This window comes from Dendrobium catenatum, unplaced genomic scaffold (genome assembly GCF_001605985.2).
Source record: "Dendrobium catenatum unplaced genomic scaffold, ASM160598v2 fragScaff_scaffold_1666, whole genome shotgun sequence".
Lineage (NCBI taxonomy): Eukaryota > Viridiplantae > Streptophyta > Magnoliopsida > Asparagales > Orchidaceae > Dendrobium > Dendrobium catenatum.
The window spans coordinates 593,994-612,799 of record NW_021320128.1 but is presented as its reverse complement, the minus strand read 5'-3'; the positions used below and the strand labels follow the sequence as shown (position 1 = coordinate 612,799).

General features: G+C 31.1%; 2 protein-coding genes across 2 annotated transcripts; both read left to right on the top strand.

Annotated features, from left to right (window-relative positions):
- The first annotated feature begins 1,182 nt into the window (after positions 1-1,182).
- On the top strand, positions 1,183-8,499 carry LOC110096171 (thioredoxin H1). Its single transcript, XM_020821963.2, has 3 exons — positions 1,183-1,368; positions 7,527-7,649; positions 8,182-8,499. The coding sequence occupies exons 1-3, from the start codon at positions 1,186-1,188 to the stop codon at positions 8,317-8,319; spliced, it is 444 nt and encodes a 147-aa protein (XP_020677622.1). The 5' UTR covers positions 1,183-1,185; the 3' UTR covers positions 8,320-8,499.
- A 7,466-nt stretch (positions 8,500-15,965) lies between these two features.
- On the top strand, positions 15,966-16,482 carry LOC110096183. Its single transcript, XM_020821986.2, has one exon. It carries the CDS (start codon positions 16,071-16,073, stop codon positions 16,326-16,328), a length of 258 nt encoding a protein of 85 aa, XP_020677645.1. The 5' UTR covers positions 15,966-16,070; the 3' UTR covers positions 16,329-16,482.
- The last annotated feature ends 2,324 nt before the right edge of the window (positions 16,483-18,806 follow it).

The window sequence follows — 18,806 nt, the reverse complement described above, 5'->3', positions numbered from 1 at the left end:
TTGGTCGACGAGAGGTGGCTAGCATCAGAAAATGGCTTGAAGTAGTTTGACTCTTCCTTCCTCTTGTATGATGAGTGTAACAAAAACTAATAAATAAAAAATAGATAATTCATATGCAAAAAATAAAATTGTAAGTGTTAGAATGTAAATTCTCAAATTTTTTGGATATATGTGAAAACTGATAAGTTGGTCTAACTGTAAAAAGATTACAAGTCGGCCTCTTTTTCTTCTTTTTATATTATGCTTATGCCTATAAAATAAAAAGTCATATATTCTTGGAATTATATTCCAAATTCCCAAAAAGTTGCAAAAAATATAAATATTATTAAAATACATGCAATGCTTTATGACGCATAATTTTTTTTTTAAACTCCTATGGCGCATAATGTTGATCAATAAAATAGAAGCATAAAATTAAGTTAAATGTTGAAGGTATGAGGATTATTAAGAGGACAAATGGCTTCACATTTAAAGACCGAATGCAAAATGAGTATGTACGTGAAAAGGTCGAAGCAGCTATAGTGAAAAATTAGATAGAGAGTCGTCTTAGTTGATTTAGTGACATAACATCAACCTTTTGATGTGTATATATAAGGCCATCTGCAATCAAACTCCATACACGTGTTTGGCGTCCGTGAACTACTCCAATATTGGGTTTCACTATTCACGAATGCATTTTTGGCGAAAACAGAGAAAGTTGAGGTGGAGAAGGGATTGCGCGTGTGGAGCTCAGTTGAGAAAGAATATATATGAAATATTCTTTTTTTGTGTTAAGAAATAGAGTTCAGTTGAAAATGAATTAGTGCATTTTAAAGTGTTACTGTATTTTAGAGTGGAAAATGTGTTTCTCGATTGCAGATGGTCTAGTTGACTCGCTCCATGTTCAGAAAGGTAAATATAGCCCTTTAAAGATTTGATTAGAAAATATTATAAATATTTTTTATTCGATTTAAATGGTACATAATAGAGAAAAAATATTTATGTAGTCGATCTCATATAGCGTGATAAAGATTTGATGTTATTGTAGCTAAAATTATATAAATAATAATATAAATAAATATGTAAGTAATATTTAATGATATTTAAAAAGATCATAGATGAAATTATAATTATTTCAAACAAAACTGCAATATCCCCAATCGGAATAAAATAAATAGTGTCCAGAAATTGCGCCTATAAAGGCAAATGCGAGGCAGAGGATTCGAGTGCAAAGCTTTTGGTTTCTCTTTTTGTTTTCTTCAGCTGCCTTATTTCAGAGATTCAGAGAAGCTACTTTCGGCGATGGCGGAGGAGGCAACCGTGATCAGCTGCCACAGCGTCGAGCAGTGGAACCAGCATCTGCAGAGCGCCATTGAAACCAAAAAACTGGTAAAAAACGGATTGTTTTTTTCTTTTCTGAATCGGAGGATATTTTGTTTCTTGGGATTAGAGCTTTTTCGATCTGATCTTGGAGCCAGGTTTTACAATATTTTGAAACGATTCGATCTAGATCTAAGCCGGGTGACTTTTTTACTTAAACCAGAGTTCTATTGTCGGTTTCGTCTTACTGTAATCCGAGTTCTACGTGTTTGGAACCAAAAATTGATCTGATTTCTATTAGTTAGGGTAAAATTATTAGTCGAGCATAGTTAAATACATTCATAGTAAAGATATATTCATATATATATAAATGCAAGAATGAATATATACACTTTTTTTTTTAAATTTAAATTCATGTTTAAATATCTATATATTCATTCAGGCATATAAGCATATATTTTTGATTTAGATCCATAACTCGATCAACCAATTCATTTTTGTCCCGATTTAAATTTGATCCAAGCTGAGCTTAATTCGTTGGTCTGTTTGTTGATTTTTATCGGAACTCTATTTGAGTTATAAATCAATTTAATTATTGATCTTAGAGACAAATTCACTGGGAGCCGGGATTTATGTAGTTGGTTCGATCTTCTGATTTTCATTTTGATTGATTTTAGCTTGTTTGCTTACAAGTTGCAATATCGGTGGATTATTGTCTGATGTTTATTTCGAATGTTTTTTGCCTTCTTAATTTTTTCCCCTCTTTTAGGATAATAATCGGATTTAAATAAACTTGAATATCGTTTGCAGCCATGTGAATATTTTTCCCTAAAATTGCAAGCCCTTTAGGCATAGATTTAATTCTTTTCCTTGCATTAATTACTTTAAGTCATGTTGTTCTACAGCCATAAATCCTTTTTTTGTTTTTTTTTTGTTTGCTGCAGAGTTAAAAGATTTAAACATCTATAAGGTCAGTTTTAAAAATGAATATTGTGATCATTGTGTCATCATCTAAAACAAATAATTTTGTGAAGATTGGGGTGCCATAAGAGCGAGAGATTATTCTGTGCGGACACTGGACGGAGAGAACTGTACATTTTCTCTCTGTGTACAATCAAAGCACAGTTAATATAGCTATAAAAAGCTATAAAAAAATCGTCCCAAATGAAACCTTAATCACTATGATTTTGCATTGCTTTGGTTATTAACAACTTCTCTTAATGCTGTTCTTTAGTATACATATCAAGAATTGTTTGAACTTTTTTTGGCACTCCTAAAATTTATAAAGCAATTTTCCTAATGTTATTAGACATTTTATGTCAAATTATGTTTGATTAATTTTTAGCATTTAAAATAGTTTATCTCTCTTAACAATCTATATATGTTGTAAGGATAGCAGCCTCACTTTCAACAAAATTCTATCATCATATTCTAAGTCTATTTTTCTTTAAGTTGTTCATTTATGCATCTAAGATACCTATTCATAACTAGTTTTTTTTTTTTTGTGGTAAAATTTTCTCTTGAAATAATTCGCAACTTTCGAACAGTATTTTTCTTTCTTTTTAAGTTAAAATAATTTTATTTGTGATTTGGCCTCTCATTAACCAAAGGATTTTACAGAATTCTAAAGTGCGTGTTCATGGTTGCAAGGTAATATCAGTGTATACTTTTTTTAGATGGCATAGTTTATACTCAATAAGATTTCTAAGTGGTCAATGAGAATAATGAGGAACACGTTTAAAAGATAAAAATGATAATGGTATTAGTACTAAGAATATGTAAATGATGTGCAATTTTAATTTGCAATATATTACTAATTATTAATGTTATGCAATTCTTGGTAGGAAGAAGAAGCTTCTTGAGCTTCTTGAAAAATAGGAGAGAGAGATGGGGAAGGAAGAGATTGAAGAATAGGAGAGAGAGAGAGCTTTATTGATTGAATTTTTCATCTAGAAGGTGCCTCATACATCAACATATAGCATCTATATATAGATATTTACATAGATGTGATGTCTTGCGGAATAACACTAGTCAAAACTTGAATCAATCCTAACAATTAATCAATATTACGAGAGGATAAAATGAAGCTCAATGTAGCGTGTTTTAGTACCTTGGGTTTATTATATCAAAAGAAGGTGTGGCTCTGAAAATTTCATTTTTTGATGTGATTATGATTTGACTCCGGCCTCTCCGCGCCATCGGTTTATTTTTCTTTTAAGTGTTTATGAGATGATGACGGCAGAGAGTTTTAACGAGATTAGGTTCCGGGGGAATTTTCAGAAGGCAGATTGGGTTTTAGATAAGACACTACCCAGAGATTTCGCCCTCATTTTGTGAGGACTTTTTTTTATCTGAGTTCTGGTTTCCTATAGGCGCAAGCCCCTATAGTTAATTACCTCTCTTGATAACAGGAAAGAACTTTCGATTAAGGCTAGTCGTTAAAGGGGTCAAATAGGTTATAAAACTATCGTATAATAGCAATAATTTTAGAGTTTAAATTTTAAATTTGGAAGTTTGAAATTTGAAATTTAGAGTTTATCACCATAAACTTAAAACTGGTGGTGGGGGGAATGAAGACGAGCCTGATCAAGATCCCATGGTTCCGTCGTCCCGGGCTGTCATGATCCCTGGTCTACTTAGTCAGAGGAGGTAGTCGACCCAACCTGACAGAAGGCACCTTATCGGCAGCCATGGGTTGCTTCGTCCAAGAATACCTTGTAGACCTAGGTTGGTGTTTGTCTAAGGGGATATATCTGAATCCACCTTAGCTGATAGAGGGCTTTATGCCTATCAGGAATATACCCTATGATTCATCGCTCAAGGGTTTGACGCCTTTAGGGAACATACGGGCTTTGGCTGTGATCGTAATATAATGGTGCCATTTTACGGTAAAACCACCCGATCAGAGGGCACGTGCCACGTCCATGTTGGCAAGAGACTATTTGATGATGAATCAAAGTGATACACCCGTCACACATTCGCTCTTTGTGAGCTGAGGTTAATTTTAAATATATCACCCCCGACAAACAATTGCGGGAGGTGGATGATTTTTAGTTTTGAGTTTTTAGGTGGTTGATTTTATTTTAAGAATTTAGATTTTTTTTTTTTTGTTTGGTTTGACCCCTCCGGTTGAGATTTTCTATCAACACGGCCATAATCGGGGTGATATTGAGGTCACTTTTATTTTTGTAAGAATTTTGGGAGGCATTTTATACTTCAAGTCATGTCGACTCCAGTCCTTTTGAGGAGGACGATGAAACTTGAATATTAGACCCGCGCAGCATTTTCGAATCATCGGATTTGGGACTTAGATGTGACGACTAGAGCACATGCGGGTTATAGTATTTGACCCTACGCAACATTCTCGACGATTTGAGTTTGTAACTTTAATAGTTCTGTCAGAGCACATGCAGGGGTATATTTAATTTTTTTTTTAGAGATCATATTTAATATATAAGGGACATTTTAAAATATTTAAATATGACCCATTTTACCAAGTGATTTTATTTAGAAAAATGCCTGAATTTTCATTTAAGAGCCTATGAACGTCTTTTGTCCGCTTGTACACATGTTGCGGATTCGGTGGCGTACTCTAAATTAGGTTTCATTTGTAACACATAGTAGATATCCTTCTGTCGTTATTATCCCATTCAACATAGTTTACAGAGAATGATTATTCAATAAATATTAGGATATCGTGCCAGTATTCGTAGGAGAATTATCTTGTTTGTTATAAGTTCTCTTATTTTCTCCCATAAATTGATTGATTTATTTGATATAAGTATTTTGTTCTTGCTCGCAAGCTAGTTGATGTGGGCACTACGAATTCCTTATTCTTCTCATAAGTGAATTGTAGTATATTTTGTTCATTTCTACAAAGAACTTGAGTGATGCTAAGTCTTGATATATATTGATCTTCACATAGCAAATAATTTCCAAAGAACTCTCATAAAGGAACCTAGAGGAGTCCTTCATTGCAGGATATCAAATGACAATTCATTGTCAAAGTGTTCTATTGTTTGACCTTATTTAGTATAAATTTTAAATTTTGCTTAATTGCTATTGGATGCTATCACTCATGGATAGTATGTGATGTAGTCATTTTTAAATCTTACATAGATCATCATTACTAAAATACATAAGATTTTCTACATCATTAGCAAAATCCATCACATTTATTTTAATTTGGCTAAGTCTTGAATTTCTGAGTAAATTTCGGCAACCTCCCGGCGTCCCCTCCCCGATGCCGGGAGGTAAGGGAGTGCTCGACTCGGCCGAATCAAATCGACGGCGAGGAGATTTGGGAGAGCGAATCGATCCCAAAATGAGTCTTTGAATTTTCTAATATGCTCAATCTGCTGATTAAATAATTTAAATTAATTAATGAGATAATATATTTAAATCATTACTAATTAAATTATTTTTGTTTGATTGCATATTCTCCATTTTTCTCAAAAATCTGTATAAGTCCAAAAATTTCTTAAGTCCTGAATTTTAGAGAAAATTTCGACAGCCTCCCGGCGTCCCCTCCCCGATGCCGGGAGGTAAGAGAGTGGCTCGACTCGGCCGGATCAAATCGACGGCGATAAGATTTGGGAGAGCGAATCAATCCCATTAATAGTCTTCGAAAGATCCTTTGATGTGCGCAACCTGCTAAGTTAAGCAATTAAATTTAATTTTAAAAATATTTTTGGTCCCTTCAAAAATCCGGCAGCCTTCCGGCGTCCCCTCTCCGATGCCGGGAGATAAGAGAGTGGCTCGACTCGGCCGGAGCATATCAACGGCGAGGAGATTTGAGAGAGTAGTGTCTGCGCTCCCTCGATCGGATAATCTCGACGATCGAGGGCTTCAAGGGACCAGATCAACACCGGGACTTTCTTCAAATTGCCAATTTGCTTTTGTACCTATTTGAAAATATTCCCTTTTCTCTTAATCTCTCGCTCTTTCTTTTCTTTTATAATATGATATATAATATAAATATTATATTATAATAAAACATAATATGTATTATATATATTATAATAAAACATACTATGTATTATAAATTTATAATATTATAATATAGTATACAATATAACATAATATTATATATGTTATATACTTATATATATTTCATAATATATAATATAATAGAGAGATGGGGAGAAAAGAGGATCGGGAGAAGCCCGATTTGGCTAGGTCGGAGAGGCCACGCAAGGGGAAGGCTTCGGCATCGGCGTGCAGATCGTCGGCGGAGGCAGGTCGGCGGAAGGCTTGTCCGGGGAAGGTGCAAATGGAGTCGATCGATGATCAGGCCGAAGGTAGGTATGGAGATTGGAGGCCGACGGTGGGTTCGATGGCTTCTGTTTGTTCGCCCGTGGGTTTGGAGTCGCGAGAGCAGGAGATCGGAGGCACGCACGGAGTCGACGGAAGCTTCGGGTGCGTCGGTGCTTGAGGCGGCCGGCGGGGGGGGCAGAGAGTTTTAAAAAAAGGAGGTTGAGAAAAAGCCGTTCAATAAAATGGAGTTTCAATAATGAGATACGTTTGACTAATATTTTTAAAAGTGATTATTAATACTTGAAAGTAATTTTAAATTGTTTGTTTAGGAGTTATGCTTTTGAGATTTTATTATAAAAGATATTTTGTGACCGAAGAAGCAGATACGAAAAGAATTTTGTAACCGCCGGAAAAACGATGTTTATTAAAAAGGAATTATTGTTAAGCTTTGATTCCAAACAGTAAATACTAATTGATTTCGGCGTATTCAAACGGAAACGGAGAAAAAAAGCCTAATCAAACGAGTTCTTAGTCTAAGCCGTTGAATGGGCGGCAGTTTTAGGTCAACAGAAGGGACATTTGATGATATAACTACTAGAGTTGAAGTCTGTGATTAAAATTGCAAAGTGCCTCAAGGTTATTATTGGATAAGAGAATGTTGTGTTGTTGACTGTTGAGTTAAAAGATAGATTGTATAAAAATACTTGTAGGCTGGTTGTGTCATATGGATTTGAGTGTTCTTAGTAAAAGAAGTTGTAAATGATAATTTTAAGATATATGGATGGCTTTACAAAATAGATATAAATATATTGGTCATATAAAACAAAAAGAAAAACTTGGAATTGCTTCTTTGCCGAAGGCCTAATTGGAACAGAAGGCCTCATTCAATATCCCCACCCCATAAGCTTCGTTGCAGAACAGAAGGCCTACTTGGAATTGCTACCTCTGATAATTCTTATATTTCATTACAGGCCGTTGTTGATTTTACTGCTACCTGGTGCGGTCCCTGCCGCACAATTGCTCCAATTTTTGCTGATCTGGCCAAGAAGTTCCCAAATGTTCTTTTCCTTAAGGTTGATGTTGATGAACTGAAGGTAAGAAGCCTTTTGCTTATCTGTCCACATTCATAACATAATGCACTTTTCTTTTGGAAAATTTTTGGTCAAGCTATACAACAACAACAACATTGAGCCTTTGTTCGAATATGTGGGGTCGGCTACATGGATCATTTTTCTTCATTGTGTCTTGTTAAAAGTCAAATTCTCGTTTAAATCTAATAAAGAAATATCATTTCTAATATTTTATAACCAAGTATTTTTAGAGACATTTCTACCTTTCTTAACATAAGTCAAATCTAATACCTCTACTTTGCCAACCGGGTCATCGGAAGGCCGCCGTTTTATGTGACCAAACCATTTAAGGCGACTCTCTCTAATCTTATCCTCCACTTGAGCTACTCCAACCTTTTCACGTATATGCTCATTTCGTATCCTATCTCTAAGGGTCAAGATATACTATTAAATTTTGATCAGATGGGTCTTCAAGATATATTAAGAATATGCCAAGCCATTATTTTATACTTTTATTCTATTTATCTTCCTCTAACACTGCTTTTGCAACTATTAGTCTGTCGCACAAGACTGGGCGATTGAGGCCATGCCAACCTTCATATTTCTGAAAGACGGGACGATCATTGACAAGATTGTGGGTGCCAACAAAGACGATCTGCCGAAGAAGATCGAGCTGCATTCAAATAAGAATTGATGCTCGCCTGGTTTGTCTTTGGCATATACTAAGTACTTATCTACCTTTGAATTCTAAGCAATATTTTCAATTAGTAATGCCATATTGAATGATTTTAAGATTTTAATTTTTACATATGATTGCGTTATTAATAAATGAACTCATTCATAGTATGTTTATACTTTATTTTATTTGCTTATTGGTGTTATGATTCTAAATTACATAAAAGCTATAGGTTGAAATGGGTGGCTTCTCAGTTTTAAGTAGTTAATTAAGCCTAATTGTAAGATTTAGATTTTGTTTGGGATGGTTTTATTACTGCTTCTTAAAGCAACTTTTTAGTATAAAAATTTTAATATTTGTACTAAAAAGTTGCTCTAAAAAACATTGAGAAAGCCGTCCCAAACGAAACCTCAAGCTGTATATTGTTCCCTTGAGGTAAAAACTACCTCTTCTTTGAATTATAGCTTCTAAAGTTTGGATTGGAGGAATTAGTGATGATGACATAGTTTTTTTTTTACTTAATATTTGAGCTGGTTTGGCTCGACCCAAAATTGAAAAACTTTTGTTTTTGTTTGATTTGTACTCAACTTGAAATCTAAACTGGCTCTAGTTTTCATTGATTTGGACTCAAATTTGAAATTGATGTGATGTTGAGCCAATTTCTGAACAGAATTTAAAAACTTTTGAATATTTTAACAGAATTAAGAGGAATAAAGAGGTCACACAAAAAGGCATATTGTATGGAAGAACACTATGTTTATGCTCCTTTCTTTTACCTGTTTTATGCAACAAACCGTTGTTCAGTGAACTTGCAAGCTCTTAGCAATGGTTTAGGCTTCTGTTGGGATAACTTTATTACTGTTGTGTAAAGCGGTTGTAAAGAGCAATTTTTTAAAGCTATTATAAAAAGTAGCTTTCTATTATAAATTTATTTTGAAAGCAGCAACAAAGCAGTGACCAAACATAAATTATAATTTCGATCTGAAAAACAAAACATTAAGAAAGTTGTCTCAAACGAAGCCTTAGTTAAATTAAGAACAATTATTTCTTAGAAGTTAGGACCATAGAGTTTCTATCTTGCTAAGCAGTTGCATGTTACTTGAATCTCAAATAATGGAAAATAAATTTAGTTAATTTGATTATCATTAATGAATTAATTTCACTCTAATCTCCTTAAACTCTTGACCTAAATTTATAACAAGGTCATGATGTGATTCTACTAATAAGTAATAACATAGAATCCAATAAATTTATCCCTTCCACTAACAATAAATTGATAATGCATATTCATACTAAGAGTGCTACTAAGATCCAAAGAAACTACCCTATTAATGACATTCTTTGGTTAGTAGTCCCCTAAACCCTATAAACACAAATAAAAGCTTTGACATCAAAAGATGAATGAGATGACAAAATTGAGTTTGTGAGTAGTGTCCCACTTTATTTAAAAAAAATTATTGATGGAGAAAAAAGAAATGTTTGGTTTGTGTTCATCTTCATATTATCTTGATAAAAGAAGAATCATTCAAAAAATAAAAATTAAAAAATGTGTATATAAATTAATAGTGATGTACCTTAAGTGAATTCATTTTGATTAGCGTGAATTTTGATGCAATATTTGAAAGTTTTTATAATTAAATTCATAATCATCTGCATACCAATTTCAACAAACTTATAGTTTTGTTGAGCATTTTGATGAAACAAATCTAAGAACACTATTGGTGATCTAATCCAAGTTCAAATAAGCTCAAATCAAGCAATTAAAGAATTGCTAGAAATTTTGAGACATTAATTGAAGGATCTAATTGTCTTCGAATTTTACATACTTATAATAAAAAAAGTGGCTCGATGAAGTAAATCTAACATGCCCAATGTCACTTGATTCTGAGAATATTAAATCACTTTATGTCAAAAAAAAAAATCACTTTATGTTGAATTAATAACTTATGATCAAAAGAATTGATATGAGCTCTCCTATGGAGTGTTGTTGAATTTTAGCTGAATTTATTAAAATATTCACTACAAAAGTATTATAAATAGGCTCTCTTTCTCCACATGAAGGGGACTAAGATTTGAATTTGGAGATAGATTGGAGATCTAAAGAACTTTAGAGCTCTGCTTGACGTTTGATGACGACCAACACTATCAGTCACCGTAATTAGACGTGGATTCTAGATTGTTATTATGCAATCTTCATAATCCATACAACATCATCTAATCAATGTCATTGTCCGACTATCATCACTCAATCATTATTGTCTGAGTAATGTCACCCGAATAACACATCTAACTACTACATTTCTAGCATTCTCCCTCATTGACAAAAGTACAATACATACTTTCTAATCACATCTTTCTCATTAAAGGGAAGAACACTCTTATAACTTATTTATAATGTGAATCATTTCATCTAAGTCAGGCTTGTAATGTTTTTGCTTTTTTAGTTTTTCATGTAAAAATTATGGTGTCCATTGTATTTTTTTTTATTATCAGTGTGCGTGCGTTGTGTCTTCGTGATAGCAGCGACGTTAAAACTCAATTTCCATCGTCATGAATTTTCTAACATGCAATAAATATATATTCCTTGTTTTAAATAAACAAGCACCACATTGGAGGATGGTTCTCCTCCTCGCTTGTCTTTCACAATAAATAATACAAATTTTTTATTCAAAATTACTAAGGAGCTTTAAGATTGATTGTAATTATAAGTTGCTTGAAATTGTTGAATTTAAATTGAAATTATTGAACTTCAGGCTTGATTTGAAATGACTTTCTTATTGCTTCTTAAACCAATTTTTTAGTGCAAAAATTTAAGCAATAAGAAAGCTGCTTTAAGAAATAGTTGAAAAGCCGTCTTAAACGATGCTTTAATCATGGTCCAATTATTATATAACAATATTATTTAATTATTTTGTATGTTGGTGCAATCCAAAATTTAGATGTTCATGATATATCATAAATCAAACTCTAAAAATTTGGATTTAAGGTTTCGTTTGGGACAGTTTTTACTACTGCTTTCATGAATTTTTTGTATTAAAAAGCTATTATAGAAAACAGAAAGAAAACTGTCTCAAACAAAGCTCAAGTTGGCTCAAATCTTATGGGTCGAATTCGAATCTACTTTTTTGATCTAAATATAAAAAATTTGGTTTGTTTTAGGTTAAACTTATTTAACTTATGTTAATTAGATTGTCCCATTAACCAAATCTTATGATATATACACCAAGAAACCCTATAATATATGGGTTAGAAAGATCGTTCGGATTTAAGCCTTCTTAAGCTTCATTTGTGATGGTTTTTTCATTATTTTTAAAAGCAGCTTTCTAGTATAAAAATTTCCTGAACTAGAAATTTTTTAAACTAGAAAATTGTTTTAGAAATCAATAAGAAAACTGTCTCAGATGAAACATTAATTCGTATTTTTCATTTTTTTATTCTTGATATTTTGATCATGGCATGTGCAAATATATGATTTTGGAAGTTAAAAAAAGAAAAGAAATGAGTGTTAATTTTATAAATTTATTTAATTTGAATGTTATGCATGCTATTTCTCTTATTAATTTTTTGTCAAATAGCCTTTTTACACAACAACAACAGGTGCTATTCCAACCTTTTCACACGTGATAAAATATTTCAATGTTATATTTGCAATTAATTATTTTAATTTTGTTGGAGTATTTTCATATATGTGTAAAAAAGAACCTACCTGGCATCAATTGGTATAAATTTTTTAAGTTTTTTTTAAATGTTATTAAATATTATTTTTAAATTTTTTATTTCAGAAATTGAATCACATAAATCTAAATCGCCTAAAGATTTATGATTTTCTTAACGAAATTCTAATTTAATTATGAAAACATCAATTATATTGAAGATATATTTTTAAATATAAAATTAAAAAAATGATTAAAACTAACTCCGCTATCAAACCAACCAACATTATTTTAACAAAAAATCAATAATTTCATGAACTAGTAAAATATTATCATTATTTGCAAGAAATTATAAACATTTAAAAAATATAATCAAAATAAATAAAATTGATTAATATTTTGAATGATATAACTAAGATTTTTTTTTTGGGGATGTCTTTTTTTTAATCATATTTTTTAATTTTATATCTAAAATATAAATTAAAAAAATGTTTAATAAGAAGGCGCTTCACGAAATAAATCTTAGTTGAAATAATAATAATGATTGGTGAATGATATTTTTTTTATAATAATTAAATTTAGAAAAAAAAAATATAATGATATGAATGTTATAAGAGCCAAAATATAAAAACGAAAAGCAAATATCAACCCTAATTACTTATGGGAAGAAAAATATAACCATTTCAATGTATAACATATGATAAAATATAAAAAATAAAGGATTTTTTTTTTAGCTATCATTATATAATTTATATCAAGATGTTTTTATTTATGATAAATATAATTAATTTTAAACTTCATATTTTATCACTTAATATAATTAAATTTTATTAATTTTATAAGATAAATATACCTAAATTCTTAATTTATTGAATTGAATTATTAGTCATTTCTAATATTTTTTTTATTTAAATTAATATGTGAGTGTCTAATAATTTTGTTGTATGTGTTTAATACTTTAATTATATCATTTAATAATTTAATTGTTATAAAGAATGATAAAGAATATATATGACATATAAAATGTAAAAGAACTATTATTTTGACTAAATATTTTTTTTAAACAAATGAAAGAATATTGAGCTTTAGCATCACTGTTCTTCATTCCATCATTCCATTGATGTGGAATGAAGAATGAGACTTTAATCCTATTCACAAATCACACTTTCGAGAGTGAGATATGTGAATAGGATTAAAAATGCTATCATTTGCAAGCTTCAAAGCTGGAAGAACTATGAAGATTTTACGATGTTTCTTTTTTTCAGCTTTTCTATATCAATTGGACAATGTTAATTTAGCATCTTAGAATTTAAATTGGAAGAACCATACATCTCTCTATATTTTTCAATCGACAGCTAGAGCTGGCCATTTTCATTTAAAAAATATAAACAACGAAAAATATAATTACTTTTCCACAATCAATATTTACATCTTGATTCAATATCTCAAAATGAATATAAAAAAAAATCATTATATGTGACCAACAACAACTCATCATTGTAAATACATCATAACTACAACAACAACAACAAAAAAAAGGAGAAAGTTATCAACATATGCATAAAGAAAACTCAAGCCTGCAGCCCACCTCAACCTTAATATACAGGATCTTTACCATTGCCTGAAAATATATAAAAATTATATAATGCGTACATAGCCCAACAAATATCCAATATCAACAACCGAATTCAAGGCATCAAACAAAAACAATAATCACATATATGTAAGAACTTGTAGCATTTTATAGGAACAACATCATGTATATCATGTAATTAATATGCAATCTTATGATATATGTTTCTATCAACAAGGGCGGAACCACTGCAAGCTTAGGCCCCCCCCCCCTTAAAAAAAAAAATTTATATGAGTAAAAAAAATTATATGAGAGTAAAAAAAACTTTTTGCCCCCCCTAAAAAACTCTTTTATCTTATCTTGTCCTAAAATATCTATATATTTCTTCACATTTAATTCTAATATTCTATTTCATGTTTTTCATGACTGTTTAATTACATTTTTTTCTTTATTTTTCTTGCTTGATTTTTTTTAAAAACTTGTCGTAATATATAGATATATAATAATATTTTTTTAATATTTAATTATTTTTGTGTTGTATTTGCCCCCCCCCCCTCCAAATTGAAGCTAGTTCCGTCCCTGTCTATCAATACTTTATTAGTTAAGCTGCATGTCAATCAATCAATCAATCTATTTAATTTGTTATATGTTATATCTATTATCTGTCATATCTATCATATCATAAAATGATAAAATGCATGCATATTCATATGAGTTTAGCAAATGAAAAGTCGTTACTCTCTATCCGCCGACATAGTTGGTCACTTGGTTATAGACTAGTTTTAAAGATTATACCATAAACCTTGAGTTAAAAGAAAGCGCATTTGCTAACCTTCCTATATGTGGTATTATATTTCAAAAGTCAATATATGTTAATAATAGTGTTGACAGTCAACATTCCTTGTGTACATGCAAATATATCACATTTATCATATATCAAAAATATCATTTTCTCTATGCATCAATATCATGCATGAAATTCAATAATCTATGAAATGCATAACAATCCGTATACTGCTTACTTTCTTTAAAAAATATAACTACCAATCTATCCAGTGAAATTTTCATATAAATCAATCAAAATGTGCAGAATAACGATATATGTCGTGTATCAAAAGTTACATGAAGAATAATAGGAGATATCATATTTTTATTGCTTTCGAGAGTGAGAAATATGCAAACTCAAAATCATTGAATGTAGTATAGTAGAGTATGTTACTTACAACGATAAAAAATAATTTTAGTAACACGAGCGACAGACTTAGAAGCCCTGTAGAGCATTTTCTCTTCTATTCTTCCTCTCCTTTATTCCTTTCCTGACACACAAATAGAATGAGTCAGGTTTAGTTTTGGTGTTGAATGATATTCATATTGATTATATTTAAATGTTGATTTAGCGCCTAGTGCCATGGTGTCTAAATGTCTAGTGTCTCTATGCTACATGTCAATCCCAAAGTTATTGTAGAACAGAGCATTCAATACCACGACAACGGTTCCCTAGCACTACTATGCTTATCAACCAGTGTTGCAATGCTCTCTGCTGGATCCACATTTTCATAATTTAAAAATAAATTTATTTTAATGATTTTGAATTATTATAAACATAATGAGATTTGCATCCCCTTACACATTGGGTTGTATCATCATTTTGATGATCAATTCAATATGTTTTGGCAATCAGGGTAGTTCTAATATTTTCGACATGTTTCTTATCAACCAGTGTTGTGATGCTCTCTGCTGGATTCACATTTTCATAATTTAAAAATAAATTTATTTTAATGATTTTGAATTATTATAAACATAATGAGATTTGCATCCCCTTACACATTGGGTTGTATCATCATTTTGATGATCAATTCAATATGTTTTGGCAATCAGGGTAGTTCTAATATTTTCGACATGTTTAAGATTTTTTTGTTATTATGTGTGGTCATTTTTTGTGCTTTCTGAATCCAAAATTTTTATGCATCAATTATTTCTTTCTCTTTAATTTTAGGCATCTAATTTCATTTTCAGCAATTTTTAAATGTATAAGATTGAGTTGTATTTTAATATTGCCATTTGCCTATTTATAATATTTATAAGTAAACATTATAGCAATATAAAAGCTCTAATTCCTTATTTCTCCTTTAAAAAAAAATCTGATAAAATATCTTTTTTATTTTGCTCCGCTGGTTCGTTTCTCTGCCAGCCGATCTTTCTACGGCTGCCATTGCCTCCGTATTTTTCTCAAAAACAACATATAATTGTTCTCTCATCTAACGAATTACGCCTCCAAAAAGATCACCACTGTCAATTAAATTTATTAGCACAAACCTCAATGGACTTACCAATATCCAACGGCTAGAATCTCTTCGGACAAAAATCTCTCCGGCGTCCAAACAAAATACCTCGCTTAAAGAGAACGCGGAGGAGCGTGTAATTATAAAACCTCTCTCCCTTCTCTTTCCCTTCTCTCTCCCCATCGCGGGTCACCTTCTTTCTCTCTCTATCTCTTCACCCTCACCCCCCCTCTCTCTCTCTCTAATCTCTCTTCCGCCGCGATGGCAAAGTACGTGGAGCTTATCGATATGGGGGTGAGAATAGCGGCTCGCTTCCATTCCCACTGCCCTCACACGGCTCGCCTGTACTACCACCCCCCTGCCTCGTCCAGCGCCAACGAAGGAGACATCGCCGAAACCACCGCCGGAGTCTCCGCCGCCGAATCTGCCGGCGTGCGTGTTCCGGCCATAGGCTGCCGCAGTAAAAAAGTCTCCTTTGAATCGTCGCCGACGGAGATTATTCTTTCTGCTGTTGTCTGAACGCAGCTGATGAAAATCTCAGCGCTTATTTGAGAAGAAAATTTTGACTTTGTTTTTATTTTATTTTTAGGGTTTTTTACAATTTCTATACGGTTGAATTTTGGCAATGATGGATTATTATTTATTTTATTTATATGATGAAGCGATTTAAGTATTTTAATTTTTGTAAAATTTTTATGGAAATTTTGCCATTTTTTTCTTTTTTTTTTTTGGGGGGGGGGATTTTAATTATTTACGTGATTGAATCATTAATTTATTTCAATAGCAATAAAAAGTTCTGAAATAATTAAAGCAATTTTTTTAACAGATTATTTAGACGTTTAAGAAAAATTATGCCCGAGAAAAAAGAGAAAAAAAAAGAATAAAAAATAAATTTAGAAGCCTGCTTCCAGGTAAATTCTCCTTTGAATTCAATTTGTGGCAAAGAGGAAAAGAGGTAACCTCACCGGGCGGTAATTGAACGCCTTCAATGTGCGTCACGTTTTTAGTTAGCTAAAATTAGAATAGATCTTTCCCGAAGAAATACTGATAATTTGTTAATTAGTTTATTAGACGTGGGATGGCTAATAGTCATTGGTTAAGTAATGGTAATTAGGAACTAATTAGGAACTAATTTATAAAATATTGTTATTAAATGAATGGTTTGATAAAATAGCCTATTTATATAATTATTTCTTCTTTCTTCAGAGACTTCAGCGTATATTGGTGCTATTATCCTAATGTTTTTATTATATATCATAGATTATGTTAGCTTGAGGAAGATTTAATGTAGAGTTAGGCTTCGTTTCGGATGGTTTTTTTAACTATTTCTTAAAATAAATTTTTAGTATAAAAATTTTAATATAAATGAACAAAATTAAAAAATAATAATAAAATGAAGACATAATTCAAAGTAAAATTCTGTATTACATTATAATAGTAATTTGAAAATTGTTACAAGCTTATTAATCTATTTTGTATTTTTTGATAATATTACATTACAATCTCATTTGAAATCAAATTGAACACATTTTTTCAGTACAAGGTATCAGACAATCATTGAACTAATCATCACTCATCCTAGCTACTACACAATCGATATTTGATAATTTTCATTGTATTAAATGCTCTTTTCACTATAGCAATATTAATTGATAAAATTAATGCTAACTTAATAAGTATATAAATCAGAGGATTCACACGATCCTTTTTAACCTCAATAATTTGCTTTGCAAGATCAGCAATACAGTTTAGAGATGATAGCTAGTCTTTGGTACACATATTAGTGTTATAAGTTGACAATTAAATTTTAAGAGCCATAAGGTCACAGTAGAAAAATCAATTAGATATAATTATGCTAGACGTATCAATTTCCTCTTATCATAAACATTAAATAAATCAGTTGAATTTAAGTATGCTATACAAAGAAGCAATTCAACAGTAGATTCAAAAAAATGATTATATAGCTCTTGAAGTTGCATGTCAACCATAGTATAGAATAACTAAACATGATAATGACATATGTTTGATATTTCTTCACCTCTTCGTATTGATCGACGACAAGTTTTGTATGTATTATTCATATTTGAAACTTCAATTTTGAAAATATTATAAAAACGTGGTGCTTCCTCTAGTAAAGCAGTCCATCTATTTTCCCTTAGAATCGTAGTCGTTGTTTGGATATTTTCACCAATTTAATTGCATTTTCTATGTCTTGATCTTTCCTTTATAATGACTGTGATAATTCATGTGTAATCTCCAAGATATCAATCATCAAATGGATTGTAAAAATAAAATCAAAAGATTCCATTATATCAATCTAACACGTGCTTTAACCGACTGTTGAACATGTACAAATTCTTTTTTAACAATCTCAAACATTTCAATTACTGAAGCATATATTCTCATGAGACTAATTAAAAAATGAAAATATGAACTCATTGAATATCACCAAATCTTTGTAAATCAGTCTATTAATTTAAACCTTAACTTCAAAAGATCCATATGTCTAATTTGATGAAAACCTAAATAGAAATAAGTTCATAGTTGTACCCAAAATCAACTAAATATTGTAAGATTTCTTAATTTACTATTATGAGCAACATAATTAGGAAAAGATGAGAAAAGCATGAATGAGGAAGAAACCGTTTCTAAACATCTAGACTCTTCCAACCTCCCCTCATCCATTAACTTTTACAATATCATTATAAATAACTTTGATAAGCATATATAGCACATTTAACTCCAAATTGAATTCAAAAAAAAAAAAAAAAAGGATAGATATGAAATAGTGAAATATCGAAAGATAAACATAAATGCTACATTGAAAATAAAAATGAAAGTTGTGACACATATAAAAATATATATGATTTTGAAAAGAAATACAAGCAACTCATCGGAGAAGCCGAAGAATAGACAAACGATCAAAGGACACTCCGATCATGGGACGACCTTCGATTCAAGGAAGGCCAACGTCGAGCCGCCCCGAGCGGAGAGCCA

Bases quoted from the DNA above. Each gene is read 5' to 3' on its own strand.
- LOC110096171 (XM_020821963.2), top strand. From the start codon at position 1,186: ATGCGAGGCAGAGGATTCGAGTGCAAAGCTTTTGGTTTCTCTTTTTGT. The intron at 1,369-7,526 runs GTAAAAAACGGA...ATTTCATTACAG, and splicing joins CCATTGAAACCAAAAAACTG to GCCGTTGTTGATTTTACTGC. The intron at 7,650-8,181 runs GTAAGAAGCCTT...TGCAACTATTAG, and splicing joins TTGATGTTGATGAACTGAAG to TCTGTCGCACAAGACTGGGC.
- LOC110096183 (XM_020821986.2), top strand. From the start codon at position 16,071: ATGGCAAAGTACGTGGAGCTTATCGATATGGGGGTGAGAATAGCGGCT.